The sequence below is a fragment of the Oryctolagus cuniculus genome, chromosome 6 (genome assembly GCF_051225735.1).
Source record: "Oryctolagus cuniculus isolate XC-2025 breed Fujian yellow rabbit chromosome 6, ASM5122573v1, whole genome shotgun sequence".
Taxonomy (NCBI): Eukaryota; Metazoa; Chordata; class Mammalia; order Lagomorpha; family Leporidae; genus Oryctolagus; species Oryctolagus cuniculus.
In genome coordinates, this window is record NC_142872.1 from 84,191,160 (window position 1) to 84,206,632 (window position 15,473).

At 39.3% G+C, this 15,473-nt stretch overlaps 1 protein-coding gene across 1 annotated transcript in view; it reads left to right on the forward strand.

Annotated features, from left to right (window-relative positions):
- Positions 1 to 13,583, forward strand: part of UBXN2B (UBX domain protein 2B) — a 38,110-nt gene extending 24,527 nt beyond the window's left edge. The window contains exons 6-8 of the mRNA XM_002710508.5: positions 306 to 443; positions 7,114 to 7,275; positions 9,216 to 13,583. Of these exons, the coding sequence (XP_002710554.1) occupies positions 306 to 443; positions 7,114 to 7,275; positions 9,216 to 9,378 (463 nt within the window). The 3' untranslated portion in view covers positions 9,379 to 13,583. The remainder of the gene's footprint in view (positions 1 to 305; positions 444 to 7,113; positions 7,276 to 9,215) is intronic.
- Positions 13,584 to 15,473: the final 1,890 nt, after the last annotated feature.

Consider the following 15,473-nt stretch of genomic DNA (forward strand, 5'->3'; position numbering starts at 1 on the left):
TGACAGGTCTAGTCAAAATGCAGGTGCACCTAAAGTACAATATAAATATACCTTGAAGCTATATGTATTAGGTATATATGAAACATAAGTGAATTTTGTGTTTAGACTTGGACCCCATCCTACAGTTACCTCATTATGTATAATGCCAATATTCTAAAATTAAAACACTTCTGGTCATAAGCCTTTCTGATAAGGGACACTCAACTTATTTGATAATGTAAGCAGAAATTGCTGTTCTGCGGTGTAGCTCATGATTTGATGACAGTAATCTTTAGAAAGCTTAAATGTTTTTCCCTTTTTTCAAGAGAGATTCCCTTGGAGCTTCAGCGACTGGTTCATGAAGGCCAACTGAGTCTGGACATGGAGGACCATCAGGATCAAGAATATGTAAAACCTAGGCTGAGGTTCAAGGCTTTCAGTGGAGAAGGGCAAAAACTTGGAAGGTAAGATTCCTAAAATGAGAAAAGTATTCATCCTTGTTCAAATTTTCTTTCAGGACAAAAGAAAAGCAAAAATGACCTGTGAAAGAGAAACTAAAATATGAACTGTGAAGACCTTAAATAAACAGAAATCCAGTGGTGGTGTTGGTAGGCCGTACTTAGCAGTTACACATTCCTGGCTGTCTAAATGCTCTATTTGCTGTTAACTAATCTAATCTTCACAATAGCCGCATTTTGCAGATATAGTAATTTTCCCAATGTGATTTGAGTTAGGAAATGACCAGTGAGTGCCGTTCAAACCCAGGCACTCTGGTTCCAGAGTCTCTGCTTTTCACCATATGTTATATGCCTGTTTCAGATAATGTGGTTTAAAAAGGAGAAAATTAGTGAATTGTTGATTACATAAAACAGTGGCTATCTTAACTTCACAACATGCATGCAAATTACAGACGCCAAATAAGTAAAACACCTGTAAAACCTGAGCTACTATGACTGAGGATGAAAGAGAGAGTTGTCTCTGATGCGTTTCCAAAGAATTCTGACAGAATTTTATAGAGCACAATTCAAAGACTAGTGTGTGGCATAATGTATGAGAAGGGCCCTTTATAATGGCTACACCTTGGAACCAGCACTGTGGTGCAGGGGGTAAAGCTGCCCCCTGCAGTGCTTGCATCCCATGCGGGTGCCAGTTTCTTGTCCCAGCTACTGCATTTCTGATCCAGCTCCCAGCTACTGTTTCTGGGAAAGTGGCAGAGAATGGCCCAGGTCCTTGGGCTCCTGCACCCACAGGGGAGACCCAGAGGAAGCTTTTGGTTCCTGAGATGGACCATCCCAGCTGTAGCCATTATGGCCATTTGAGGGTTGAACTAGAAGATGGAGGATTTCTGTCTCTACCTCCCAATCTCTCTCTCTCCAATAAGTAAATAAATCTTTTGAAAAAATAGCTATGGCTTAGATTTATGACTAAGAATTAATGTTAGAATGTACATCTTTATTAGCAAAACTAAAGTACATCTAGAATTAGAATTGAAGGTAGCCTAACAGAAATACAGCTGAAAAAGTCCAATGGTTTTAATATGCAAATTTAACTCTTTGATGATAGTATCTCAAGAAGGCTAGTCTTTTTCTTTATGAGTCAAATAGCTTGGGAAAATGGCAGTAGGGAAAGGAGAAGCTGATGGGAAAGAATAATAGGGATCAGTATTGGTGATGCCATGTTATTCACTGACCATATTCTTCCGAGTTTTAATGATAAAAAGTAGATTTGTTAGCTTAAATAATAAGGGACTTATTTTAAAAGTGTTTATTTATGTGAAAGTCAGTTACAGAGAGAGGGAGAGATAAGAGAGATCTTCATCCACCATTTCACTCTTCAAATGGCCACAACAGTAGGGGCTACACCAGGGCATAATCAGGGACTAGGATCTTCTTCTGTGTCCCCCATATGGGTGCAGGGGCCCAAGTACTTGGGCTACCTTCCGCTGCTTTTCCCAGGCCATTAACAAGGAGCTGGATTGAAGTGGAGCAGCCGAGACTCTGACCAGCATTGCAAGCGGTGGCTTCATCTGCTCGGCCACAACACCTGCCCTGGGATTTCTTATAGGATGTTAAGTAAGTTGTAGTATTTCTAGCAAAGCCAAGCTTTTTTTTAGGAAAAACAAACACAATCAAAAACTGTCCTATGGAAAGCACCTCTTTCATTAGCTGCTCAGTGCCTGTGGAGCTAAGGACCAGACACTAGAACAGTCTTTTTTTTTTTTTTTTTTTTTTTTTTTAAGATTTATTTTATTTATTTGGACAGAGTTACAGAGAGGTGTAGAGCCAGAGAGAATCTTCCATTCTGTTGGTTCACCCCCCAAATGACCACAATGGCCAGAGCTGAGCTGATCCGGAGCCAAGAACTTCCTCCGGATCTCCCATGTGGGGCAGGGGCCCAAGGAGTTGGGTCATCTTCTACTTTCCCAAGCCATAACAGAGAGCTGGATTGGAAGTGGAGAAGCCAGGACTTGAATCAGCACCCACACGGGATGCCTGCACTGCAGGCTGGGGCTTTAACCCTCTTTGCCACAGCACCAGCCCCAACACTAGAACATTCTGTCATGACTGTTCTAGAAGAATCAGATGGCTCCAACAGTAGAAGTGGCAAAGCTTCCACATCACAGTGATTACTTTGACCCCTACAAGTATACATAGAAGGGTATAATCATACAAAGTTCTAGTTGCAAGAGAGTCTGAGAAATGTAGTCTTTACAGTTTTCAGCTTCTAGCATACGGAACATGTACATGAGAGACACATTAACATGGAGATGTAAGTCCACATGCACGTGAACCTAAATTTTGAATAAGCAAATATAACATACAGAGGCTTCCTGATTCACAATTGTTAAGCTTATAGTGGTATGAAAATGATAACACATCTGGTGGAAACTACTTGGAATTTTGAATTTTGAACTCCCAGGCCAGAAATGTGATATTCTTCACAAGGCTAGATGGTAGCAGTAGCAACCCACAGCTGCCAGTCAGCCCCATGATCCCAGGGAAAAACAACCTGCACTATGCAGTGTGCCGTGCTGCTAAGCTGTGAGGTTGGCTAGGTTATGTGTATTAAATATGTTTTTTACTTAATGTCTTCAACTTCTGATGGATTTATCTGGAAAAACCACTCTTGTAAATTGAGGAGCATCTGTATTCTAAAAACGAAGAATTACAGAGAATATTTTAAATTAAGAAATATATCAAAAATTTAACTGCTGGGGCCGGTGCCTGTGGCACCGACATCCCATATGGGCTCCAGGTTCTGGTCCCGGTTGCTCCTCTTCCAGTCCAGCCTCTACTGTGGCCGGGAAGGCAGTGAGGATGGCCCAAGTGCTTGGGCCCTGCACCCGCATGGGAGGCCAGCAGGAAGCACTTGGCTCCTGGCTTCGGATCGGTGCAGCTCCGGCTGTGGCGGCCATTTGGGGAGTGAACCAACGGAAGGAAGACCTTTCTCTCTATCTCTCTTTCTCTCACTAACTCTATCTGTCAAATAAATTAAAAAAAAAAAAAAATATTTAACTGCCGGAGACCAGCTCCAGCCAGTCCAGGGGCCCCAAGGTGTGAGAGGTGAGGGCGCTCAAAGAAATGAGAGACACTCCCAGCAAGGCTGATGGCAGGGCTCTGGCTCTCGAGCACCAGACTTTATTTTTATATGTCACATAATGATGCTTTCTTCTTACAGTAACAAGTCTGTGGTCCACTTTCATCTAGTCACAATTTCTTTGATTTCCAAGGGCATATTTAGAGCATGGGTTTCAATCACAGGTGCGAGACAACGATTTTCAAAGGCATGTTCAGAGCATGGGTTACTATCACAGACAGGTGTGAGATAACGGGCTGTCCACACAAGCCAAGGCCTAGAGTGCTGTCGAGCTACGCAGAAATTGGCTACACAAGCTAGAACAGTACCTTCCTAATCTAATCTTTACTAGAAGCCCCAAGTTCAAAGCAGGCCCTTTTTAAAATGTATCCCCTCTCTGCGGTTCTTTCTGTAATTCTTTAATTTCTTTATTGTACTTATTTAAGGTTCACTTAGATCGATTCTACAGTTTTGACATCCTAACCATTGCTGTATTTGTAGCACATATTGAATTAAAACTTTAATAACATTTATCTTTATTCTAGTGGGAAGTATATACCAGGGAGCCTGTTGCCTTTTAATTCTTTTCCACAAACAGCTCAACCTTGCATAAAGCATTAACCCCTTCTCCTATACTAGCATTTGATTTGATTAGAATCCTACAAAGCAAAGGACATTTTGGGGATAATGAGACTAAGCATTCTTCCCTAAAATTAGGAATACAGCAGTCATTAGCAGGACCACCAGGAAGCTCCAGCTTGCTTATGCAGAGTGTAGTTCCCATCAAACCTAAAACCACCAAGAGGACCGCAGCTGTCCCTCTCACGCCTTGCTGAGACAGACCTTCTGCTGTGACCTTCTCAGCCAGCCGAAGTTGCCTTGGCCTCGCCATTTAACAATTAACCTTTATCTATTTAGAAAGTATCTTTCTAAAATGCCTGATTTCCCAAGCCTTCCAAACAACTATTCTGTGAACAAGAATAAGTAAGTAAAACAGAATTGAAAATAAACTATAACCCCATCAAAGGCAGTCTACAAATGAATATTGCATAAATGGAAAGTAACTTTAATTTTTTATTTTGGTATACAATTAATTTTGTGGTAAACCTAAATGTAATTAAAATATTATCCAGTACCCTCATGTAAATAATAGAAGCAAGAAAGCCAAAGATGTAAAACTATTAAAATAATCGAATGAACTGTATTATTGGATAAAAGGTAGCTTGGTGAGCCAGAGCAGAGCCCTGGAAAATCAGAGTTGTTTTCGATAGGAAAGACCAGTGAGTAGACGTTCACAAAAGGTTTGTGAGCTGCCATGTATGGTGATAAAGGTCGTGACTTGAAGCAACTCTCTTTCTGCTTAAGAACACTCACTCACTGTCAAGATTCTATGAGCCATTCAACTATTACAGCCACTGCACCTGAAGTCTAACTTCATCTTGGTCCCTGGACCCTTGAGTGCTCTCTTCTCCAGAGCTTAGGAAGCCTGTTCCTTCTGCTTTTCATTCTTGTCCCACCCCTTTGGCAGCCCACCGCCTGGCTGTCACCCTTGGATAGTCTGTCCTTGTGTGTCTGTGCTGTGAGTGGAGGACAGTCTCAGCTGTGCTGGACAGACAAGGCTGCGCCTTCTCCATTCGCATTGCCCTGACCCAGTGCTCTCTGCCTCCCTGGTCTCTGTCCTAACCCTGCTTCTTCCTCTCAGCAGATTCCATGCTGTTAACTGTTATGCAGCACAGCTTCATGCATTAATTGGGTGAAACAGCGAGTGTAGAGGAGGTGGTGATGGTGGTAGTGATGATGGAAATAATGTGTCCACATGGTTGTTGGTGAGGCAGAAGTAGAACAGGTCCTTTGAATTCTTGTGTCCCTTCTCTTTAATTTTCACCCCTCTCCTTTGTGTATGGGACACTGGACTGTTGGCACAATAAACCAGCTCAGCATTCTAATTACATAAGTCTTCATTTCCATACTTGAGGATCATTAATTATAAATCATCATTTCCTCATTTTTCATATTGTAATTATATATGTATATATACACAATATATATTCTTAAATTGGTTCTAAAATCTTTCCGGGAATAGCTAAGGAAAAGGCAGAAAGGTTAGCAACAAAAACTAGTTCATTTTACCACTTTATCATGGATTTTGAGAGAGAAACTTTTAGATGGAGTTTGGAGTAATGATGAATTAAGTTTACATTGGACCAAAGCCTCAGTGCTCATAAAACTTTTAAATTAGTATTTACGTAAATTTCATTTTTTCAGAAGAAAATTTATAGGAAGCTAAAACTCAGTATTTGAGAGAATAAACATCAGTACTGTCAAAGAGGAGCAGGCGTAGGTCAGTGGTTTAAGTTGCTGCTTGGGATGCTTGCATCCCGTATCAGAGTGCTTGGTTTGAGTCCCAGCTCCTGTACTTCTGAGCCAACTTCCCACTAATGTGCATCCTGTGAGGCAGCATGTGGTGGCCCAAATACTTAGGCCTCTGCCAACCATGAGAGAGACTTAGATGGTGTTCAGGCTCTTGGCTTCAGCCTGGCCCTCACCCTTGCCCTCATCCTCGTCCTCACCCCCACCCCCACCCTTTTCCCGCTGTCACTGTCCCTCATTCAAATAAAGTGAAAATAAGAAAAAAAAATAAAGACTGTGAAAGAATCACCAAAGTGAATGAGAGAGTAGAAAATAGTAAGAATTTATGTTTATAAAGAATTTGGATAAATTTGTTTTAACCTTAGCCAAAAGAGCACTCACTTTTCAATGCTGACATTTGACTTAGAAAGACTGGTCATTCTGCTGGTATTAGAAGGTACTAAGCAACTTTAAAAGGTCGGAGTGACATTATAAAGGTAAAATGCTTTGTCTAATAAACTTCATAGTAAGTTTATCACCATGAATAGAATTTCATTCATCACTATTGCTTGGGAGTTACTTGTCTTTTGCAAAAAAGAAAAAGAAAAAAAAAGTAGCTACTTAAATGTTTTTAAATAATATTAACCAAGTTTAAATTAATAGTTTAGTTCTGATTATATGAGCAAAAATAACTTCTACTTATTAAAAACACTGGTTTAGAACTGTGTTAAGGACTTTCTGGGGTAATATACCTCAGTAACATTATTAATACCTATTTTATAATTAGTAGACTGATATACAAAGAGACTGATTTACTCAAGTTTACAGAATTAATGTAGCTGGATTTGAAACTGTCTGTCTCTGTGCTCTAAGTCATTCTTTGTCATTAGCACAACTTTGTGCAGATTGCTTGCTAAAGAAATTGTGCTAAAAGTCTGAAATTGCACGATAAGAGGAAATGATGCAGTAGGCTTTTGGGAGAGACTGAAAAATCTGATTCATACCATCTGAAGTAATTTTAACATAAGTGAAAAGGTTGGGAGAAGTATAGGAACTCAAATGAAGTCATCCTTCTGCTGGTCCAGAAGTGATAGGATTTTTTTTTAAATCGACTATAGATCTACATGTTTATCTGCTGTCTCCCATTGGACATATGTCTCATTTATGAATGTGTGTTTGCGTTCTAATTCTTACATTCTTCTTTCTTAGTCTTACACCTGAAATCGTCAGTACACCTTCCTCTCCAGAAGAAGAGGATAAATCAATACTTAATGCAGTTGTTCACATTGATGATTCAGTGCCAACTACAAAAATTCAGATAAGGTTAGCAGATGGGAGTCGTTTGATACAAAGATTCAACTGTACACACAGGTAAGATTTTGTACCAGTAAAGTGTCTAGTTTGCTGTTACATACGGTTCCTTTTCTTACAAAAAAAAATTCATTTATTTGAAAGGCAAAGTTACAGAAAAAGAGAAGGAGAAAGAGAGAGAGAACGCTTCCATCCTCTGGTTTACTCCCCAAATGGCCACAATGACCGGGGCTGGGTCAGACAGAAGCCAGGAGTCAGGAGCTTCATCCAGTGGATGGCAGGGACCCAACCACTTTAGCCATCTTCCACTGCTTTCTCAGGTACAGTAGCAGGGAGCTGGATCAGAAGTGGAGCAGCGAGGACTCCAACTTGTGCCCATATGGGATTATGACATTGCAGATGGCAGCTTTACTACTACTCCACAACACCAGCCCCCATACTGTTTCTTTTCCACTTAAGACTGTATATGACTTGAGTAATAAAGAATGTGAAATTCATTAGATATACTTTGTAAGTCAATTTTTGACAGAAAAATCTTTAACAGTATAATAGCTATATATAAAAAAATAGTATTAAAACAATGTGTTTAACCCATCCTAATAACTAATGCAAGTACAGACATCACATAAAAATAAAGAACTTTAGTTTTGCTTATTGCTAACACCATACAAGGTGGAATCAGATTTAAGATCGTAAAACCAGGGCATGGGCATTTATTCTAGTGGTTAAGATATTTATTAAGATGCCTGTGTCCCACATTGGAGTGCCTGAGTTCAATACTTGGCTTAACAACTGTCACGCAGACTCTGGGAGGCAACACTGATAGCTGAAACAATTGGTTCCTGCCATGGGAGACCCGGAATGAATTCCAACTCCTAACTTTGGCCCAGTTCAGTCTTGGCTATTATGGGCACCTGGGGAGTGAACCTGCAGACAGGAGTGTATGTCTGTCTCTCTCTGTCAGCTTCTCATATTAGGAAAGGTTTTTGTTTTGTTCTTTAAAAATAGTAAAACCTTGGGGCTGGTGCCGTGGCTCATTTTTTTGATCCTCTGCCTGCAGCGCCGGCATCCCATGTCAGCGCTGGGTTCTAGTCCTGGTTGCTCCTCTTCCAGCCGAGCTCTCTGCTGTGGCCTGGGAAGGCAGTGGAGGATGGCCCAAGTGCTTGGGCCCCTGCACCTGCATGAGAGACCAGGAAGAAGCACCTATCTCCTGGTTTCGGATCCATGTAGCGCCAGCCGTAGCGGCCATTTGGGGAGTGAACCAAGGGAAGGAAGACCTTTCTCTCTGTCTCTCTCACTGTCTAACTCTGTCAAATAAAAAAAATTTAAAAATAAATAAATAAAAATAGTAAAACCTTATTTGGACTTTACTCATTTAAATATTTATGATAATTCTGCTTGGAATTAACTTTCTATATAGCAAATTCTTCATACTGTGAATGTGTAGTGTAAATAAAGTTTAATTGTGCTGTGGGCAAGTACACCAGTTAAAATTGTCTTAAATTTATATCCCTTAAACACTTACACATCAACAATTGTGCTTATAAGATATTTTTATTTGTTCATTGAAGCAAATTATTTTAGTTGTGTGTAGAAATAATTTTTTTAAAATTATTACTTTTTTTATAGTTTTAGACTCAGCTCACCATATACCAACCCAGATTACCATTTTTGTGTGTCATATGCTGGTAACCTAATCTTATACTGTAAAACCAGTACAGGTACTTTCAGTATTGTTACATTGTTAACACTTATTTTATCCATTACTCACCTGAAAATTGTTGCTATTTTATAGTAAAATAAATCATAGATCCATTACAAAATTATACTTAAGGCTAAGATAAATTCTTCTATTGAAATAATAAAAATTAAAGAAATTATGACACTTTTAAATAAGAGTTGAAATTATGTAATTTTTATTCTAGAGATCTAATTTTAGGGAAAAGCTTATATGTAAGTATGTTTTTTGTAAAACAAGTTATTTGATCTTTTTTCTTCAGGATCCTGGATGTCCGGAACTTTATTGTACAGTCTCGTCCTGAATTTGCAGCTCTTGACTTTATTCTTGTGACTTCATTTCCAAATAAAGATCTAACAGATGAAAGCCAGACATTACAAGAAGCAGATATTCTTAACACCGTGATTCTCCAGCAGCTAAAATAATATTATGCCTTTCTATGCAGTAGCTTATTTGGAGAGAAATTGTGTCATATTAATCAGGAAAATACTTCCAGCGTAAAAACAACCGAATTATTTTTCCATTTTTACAGAATAAATCTTGGTTTTGTTGTTATTCTGTCTTTCAGCCTTAGTATAGATGAATTTGGATGAAGTGTCAATCTTGAGATGTTTGAGTTTTTAGTTGCAGGCTGGCTTTTGTTGATGGATTTTTTTTAAAAATATGCAGTTTCTTGCATATTCAGTGTTGATGTTAACAACATGCATTTGCAGAGAAAATGAACAGAACCACTTTTTGATAAATGTATTTGATAAAATTTGCACTGCAGTTCCTTGATGGAGCATTGACCAACAGCCATTAAGACATCTTTTGATCAAATAAGTTAAAACTTTTTCTGTGGTATATACTGAGAAGTATCTGTATTCTGATTTTGAAATTGTTTTTATCAAACACTAGTTATTTCTCCTATTAAGATTTTGTGCATCTTTTTTACTTATTTAGCTATACTGTGAATGTCAGAAAATATGGTTTGGTCTTAGTTTTCTTCGTCTGTGCCCATCATAAACCAGAAACAAAAAGATGAGCAACTCTTGAGAAAATAAGGTAAACAGCACTTTAAAATAGAGAAATTAGAATCCCTTCCGGAGCCTGCCTTTAATTACATTCGTTTATTCATTCGACCCAGTTTTTTCCCTAGGCGTCCCACTGTGTAGATTAATCACTCTTCTACTTGTTCAATCCAGAATGTAACCTGTTCCCGAACAGCACTGGTGTGGAAGTACAGGAATTTACATTCTTGTAGACAGACTGGTTCTGAAGAATCACCAGCATACTTGTTTGCATTTCTGTTGAAAACAGACATTTCCAGAACGAGGTAGACTATATCAGGAATAATAGAAAAGCTTTTACTTCTTCCCAGATTCCACTTCATCGTTAGTCACCACTTCAGAGTCATTTGAAAAAAGTATATTGCTTAAAATAACACAGATTTATTACCTTGGAGTTCTTTAGGTTGGAAGTTCAACATGGAGCTTACCTCTGCTGGGATCAAGGCATGAGCAGGGCTGCATTACTTTTGGGAGATTCTAGAGGAGAATCATTTCTTTGTTCTTCTTCCAGGGGCCTCTCACTTTGCTTTTCTTATAGCTTCCTTTGCCCATCTTAAGAGCCAGCACCTTTGGATCTCTCTGACAACAGTCAGGAAAGATTCTATACTTTTAAAGACTCGTGAGACCATCAGACCCACTGGTCATCTCTCAACTTAAAGGCCATATAACTTTAATCACATCTGTAAAGTTGCTTTTATCAGTTCGCAGGCTATTATTCACAGGTTTTGGAATTAGGACATGAACATTTTGGAGGGGACATTATTTTGCCTTTCATAGTCCACCCAGTCCCAAAGATTCACATCCATCCCAGTTAATCCTATTCAAAGTGCTCAGAAGTCTCAACCCATTACTGTAACAAAAATCCCAAGTCTCATCATTTAAATCACTTAGATTTAGGAAAGGATCTGGGTGTGATTCCTAGGGTGTAATTCCTCTCCATCTGTGTACATATAAGCCTAGAAAGCATATTAAATACTTCTAAATAGGACAGGACAGGCATAGAATAATCTTACAGATATCCCTGTTCAAAAAGCAGAAAATTGAATGAACAGAGGAACCACCTGGGCCCAGGAGTGTGTACACAAATCCAGCTCGGCACACTCAGTAGCTGTCAGGGCCTAGGGTTAGTCTGTGGCTCACAGCTCAGTCGTCTGCCCTGGGATCCTCTTCAGAGTCAGTCACCTTTTCTTTTTCACAAAAGGTAGCACATGTTAGCAGCTGAATATCATTGGCCTATTTTTTTGTTCTTATTGTCTACACCTTTCACTTTAAGGTAGTAGTGTTACTGCTGGCATTATGTTGCCTAAAAACTTGTGAGTCTCCTACGTATGGTCTGGGGAGTTGACTGCATTTTACAGGAGGCTCCTCCATGTTTGTCCTCTACTTCTGCTCATCTCTATCCCTGAGATAGCTGGAAGGATCTGAGACTCACATCCTCAATCTCAAGGCCTTTTGTATGAGTGAATACTCAGACCTTTAGAACTTTCTGAGGTATTAGCAAAAGGTGGCACAGCCACATCCTCATCTCTTTCTCTAAGACAGGATTTCCTGACAGTGAATCTCTTAATATTAATGTCTCTTGCTGTTTAGAATAGGATGATAATTTCCCAAATCGTCTGGCCATGGTTTCTTTATTTAACAGGTCTTCCATCAATTTACCTACAAAGGTACTTCAAAAAACTTGTGGGGTTGGGCACGTGGCCTATGGATAAGATGCCTGTGCCTCATATTAGGGTGCCTGGGTTTGATTCTTGGCTCTGGCTCCTCTAATTCCAGCTTCCTTCCAGTGCAGACCCTAGGAGGCACCAGATGATGATGGCTCAAGTATTTGCATCTCTCTCACCTACACAGAAATCCTTTCTTGAATTCCTGGCCCCTGTTTCTAGCCCAGCCATTGTGGACCTTTGGGGAGTGAACCAGCAGATAGATAGTAGCTCGCTCTGTCTGCTCTCCTCCTTACTCCCACCTCTTGAATTAAGAAGAAAAAAAAATTGTGGAAAATGGAATTAAAAGATAGTTTATTTTTGGTGCAAAAATATTTGAAACCTATGCACATTTCATAATATGCATTTTATAAAGTTTTTGAAGACCCCTAGTATGGATGGATTTTAGAATTTTTTTTTTTTGCCCCACAGTAAACTTAACTCTTAATTCCAGTTTTCATGAAATACTACCCTTCTATCTCCTTTTCCTTATTACTGTAAGCAGCCCGAAACAGGCTGTGCCTTCCATAATTGCTTGAAAATGTCCTCAGCTGAATATTGAAGTTCATCGTTTACAAATTCTGCCTTCCACCTAACTACAGGACACAATTCAGCTATCCTTTTTGCCTCTTTGTGGTAAGGGTCTTTTTCCTCCAGTTTTTCAATGACATTCCTCATTTCCCTCTGACTTCCAGGTGGCAATACCTTTAATGTCCTGATGTCTTTATTTCTACGGTCTTTTCAGGGCCATTTAGATACTCCCCCTGGTGACTTAGGTATTCTGTACTGTGTGCTCCCAAGGCCTTACTAGCATTAGCATCCTAATGATGTGTTTCTACTAACACTCAAAGGCAATCTAGGCTCTTTCTGTTATGCTCCTTAAAATTCTTCCAACCACTACCCACTCCCTAATTCCAAAGCCACTTCACTGTTTTTAGATACCTATCTCCGGGTATCTAGAAAATTCTGTCATGCCTACTCACTGCCAGTTGATTTGAATGTGCTACTTACTAGGAGATTTGGAATTTACCTTTCTCCAAGGTCACTGGCTATTTCAAGGAGGTGAATTTACCTGTGCTATGTGTTTTAATACTGGGAGTGCTGTTAAAAGTACCACAGGATAAAAATGTCCCCTTTCCCCCACTGCATAGAAGAAGTGAAAAAGTTTTCTCAACCTCATGATATGGAGGAGGAAGATTATTCCTGGGTCTCCCCCGCAATAGGAAGACCTGTTGCTTTTCACTTGTTGAAAACTACTTGGATAATCTGTATACTTGGGGCTTGAGAAAGGTTGTGGAAAATGGAATTAAAAGATGGGAATTTTCCAGGGATGTTTTGAATTCCCCCTAGTAAAACAGTCTGGGTAAGAAAGATTTCCTAGGGCTAATCTGCCTTTTCACATAGCAAAGTTGTCTTCCTAAAGAAATGATGTCTTGAAAGAAACGTTTTAAATAAAAGAGCATTTCACTGTGGACTAGCAAAAGACAACAACAAAAGAAAATTAACCAACCCTTGTAAAATAATTTGAAGTTTTTTTCTTCTTGTAAATTATTTTTGTCAGTTAAGTGGAGTGCCTATAAGATGCACACACAAAAACACTGCCATTTTTGTATATAATAGTCTTCATTAGGAGAGAAAACTAAACATCCAAAAGGGATGAACAGTACTACCATGTGTGCTACATCATGTCCTGTTTGAGAGCCATTTTCTGGGTTATTTTTAAAATTACAGTAACTAAATTTTAAAATTTATTATCTCCAAAAGATTGTGTCACAGTGAGCAGCTAGACAACCATGTGTGAGGTCAGTCATTTTGCATGATGGATGTAATCAAAAAGGTGGAAGTATCTGCTTGCCAATAAAGAATGTTTTCATGAAACTCCTTGAAGGTGTTTTTCAAAATTTCTTTGACTTGTAATTTTATTTAAATGGCTAAGTAGATTGTTTTGAACATGAGTAACCTTTTCTGTGGTTTAATTTCCCTTGGTACACGTTTTTCAGGGACAGAAAAGGTCTGAATTGTGTCAGTGTTATCTCAGTTACCCCCTGCTATTTCATCTTATTCTACACAAGTAAAAAGATTCAGATGCTGGACTTTCTGTGACAGCAGATTTCTGAAAACCATGTCTCCATGCATATTATTACAGAGCACATTGCGTGTTCCCCTTCAGAGTTGGTGTCCCTGATCCCTGATGCCAAGTAATTTATGTGGCTGATACCATCCTAAATACTGGTGAATAGTATCTGTAATCCTGGATAAAATGGTCAGTTAAAATGTCTCCTGACTCCAGGTAAATGATCTATGAAGGGAGTCCTGATGCATGTGTACAGAAGCATATGTTTTTGTAGCACAGGAAGATGACGTGTGTTAACCTTAAACTAATAACCGGCTGTAAATCGCTTAACAGTTTTAACAATGTATAGTTCTGACTTTGTCGTGAAAAACTTTTGGAAATTTGGGCTTGATTACTTTCTATTAGATAAATATTTCTCTTTTTATTTTTAAAATTTATTTATTTATTTGAAAGAGTTACAGAGAGAGAGGGAGAGATAGAGCTTCTACCCACTGATTTACTTCCCAGATGGCTGCAATAACTGGGGCTGGGCCAGCCTGGCGCCTGGAGCCAGGAGCTTCTTACAGGTGTCCCATGTGAGTGGTAGCAGAGGCCCAAGCACTTGGCCCATCTTCCACTGCTTTGCCAGGCTGTGAGCTAGATCTGAAGTGGACCTGCCAGGACATAGACCAGCCCCCATATGGGATGCTGGTGTCGCGAACAACAGCCACAATGCTGGCCACTGTAGATAAGTAGTTACATTCTGAATGATTCTAGGCAGCTGGTATCTTAAAATTTTCTCTGTACTGTTGTTGGTTTCATGTGACTTTATGAACACAACTCCAGGTTAACAGCTATTCGGATGAAAACCGGGAAAGAGTGAGAGTAAGTTACTTTTGCCGACTGTATGACAGCAGTTCTTTTCTTCAGAGGGCCTGATAAATAACTCATTGTCTTGCTCTTAAAGCCATCTTTTTCTGTAGACTCACTGAATGAGAGTGTGTTAATTAGGCAACGTGAAAATGGCTAAGAGACTCGAGAAGTGGTGAAACATTTCTTTCTTCACTAAATTCTCTTTGTTTCTTTACCATTGTCAGTTTACATCCATTCCATAGTACTGTTTAAAATGGTTTAAATTTATGTAGATATTTAAGCCAGTAACTTTGGGGATAGAAAATGATTTTAAATTAATATCATTTTAATTTTATTCCTTTGATTCGAGTTCTTGGCTTGTATTTTTCTTATAGAATATCTTTTGGTGTACTTTCTAGAACATAATCATAAAAGGCCTTTTCGTCATTGTATTTCCTGTGTTTAACAAAGTCTTCACTTTGCTTTCCATTTTTATCTTTGTAGGAAAGGCTTGTTTCTTCAAATGTTGGCAGGTTTTAACATTGTTATCCTAGGATCAAGAATGATAACACTGTAGTTCTGATTTTTGTATGAGAGGCTATTGACTAAAAAGTAGCAGCTCTGACTGGCCTTCAGTTGCCGGTGGCTTTATCATAATGCCAGCCTTCTTTATCAGCATGCTGATGTGAGTCATGCTGCTCTGCTTGCGATACAGCTCCCTGCTAATGGCCTGAGAAAGCAACTTGAAGAGGGCCAAGTGCTTGGGACCCTGTCACCCACATGGGAGACCCAGATGGAGTTCCTGGGTTCATCTATGACCTTAGCTGTTGGGGCCATTTGGGGAGTGAATCAGTGAATAGAAG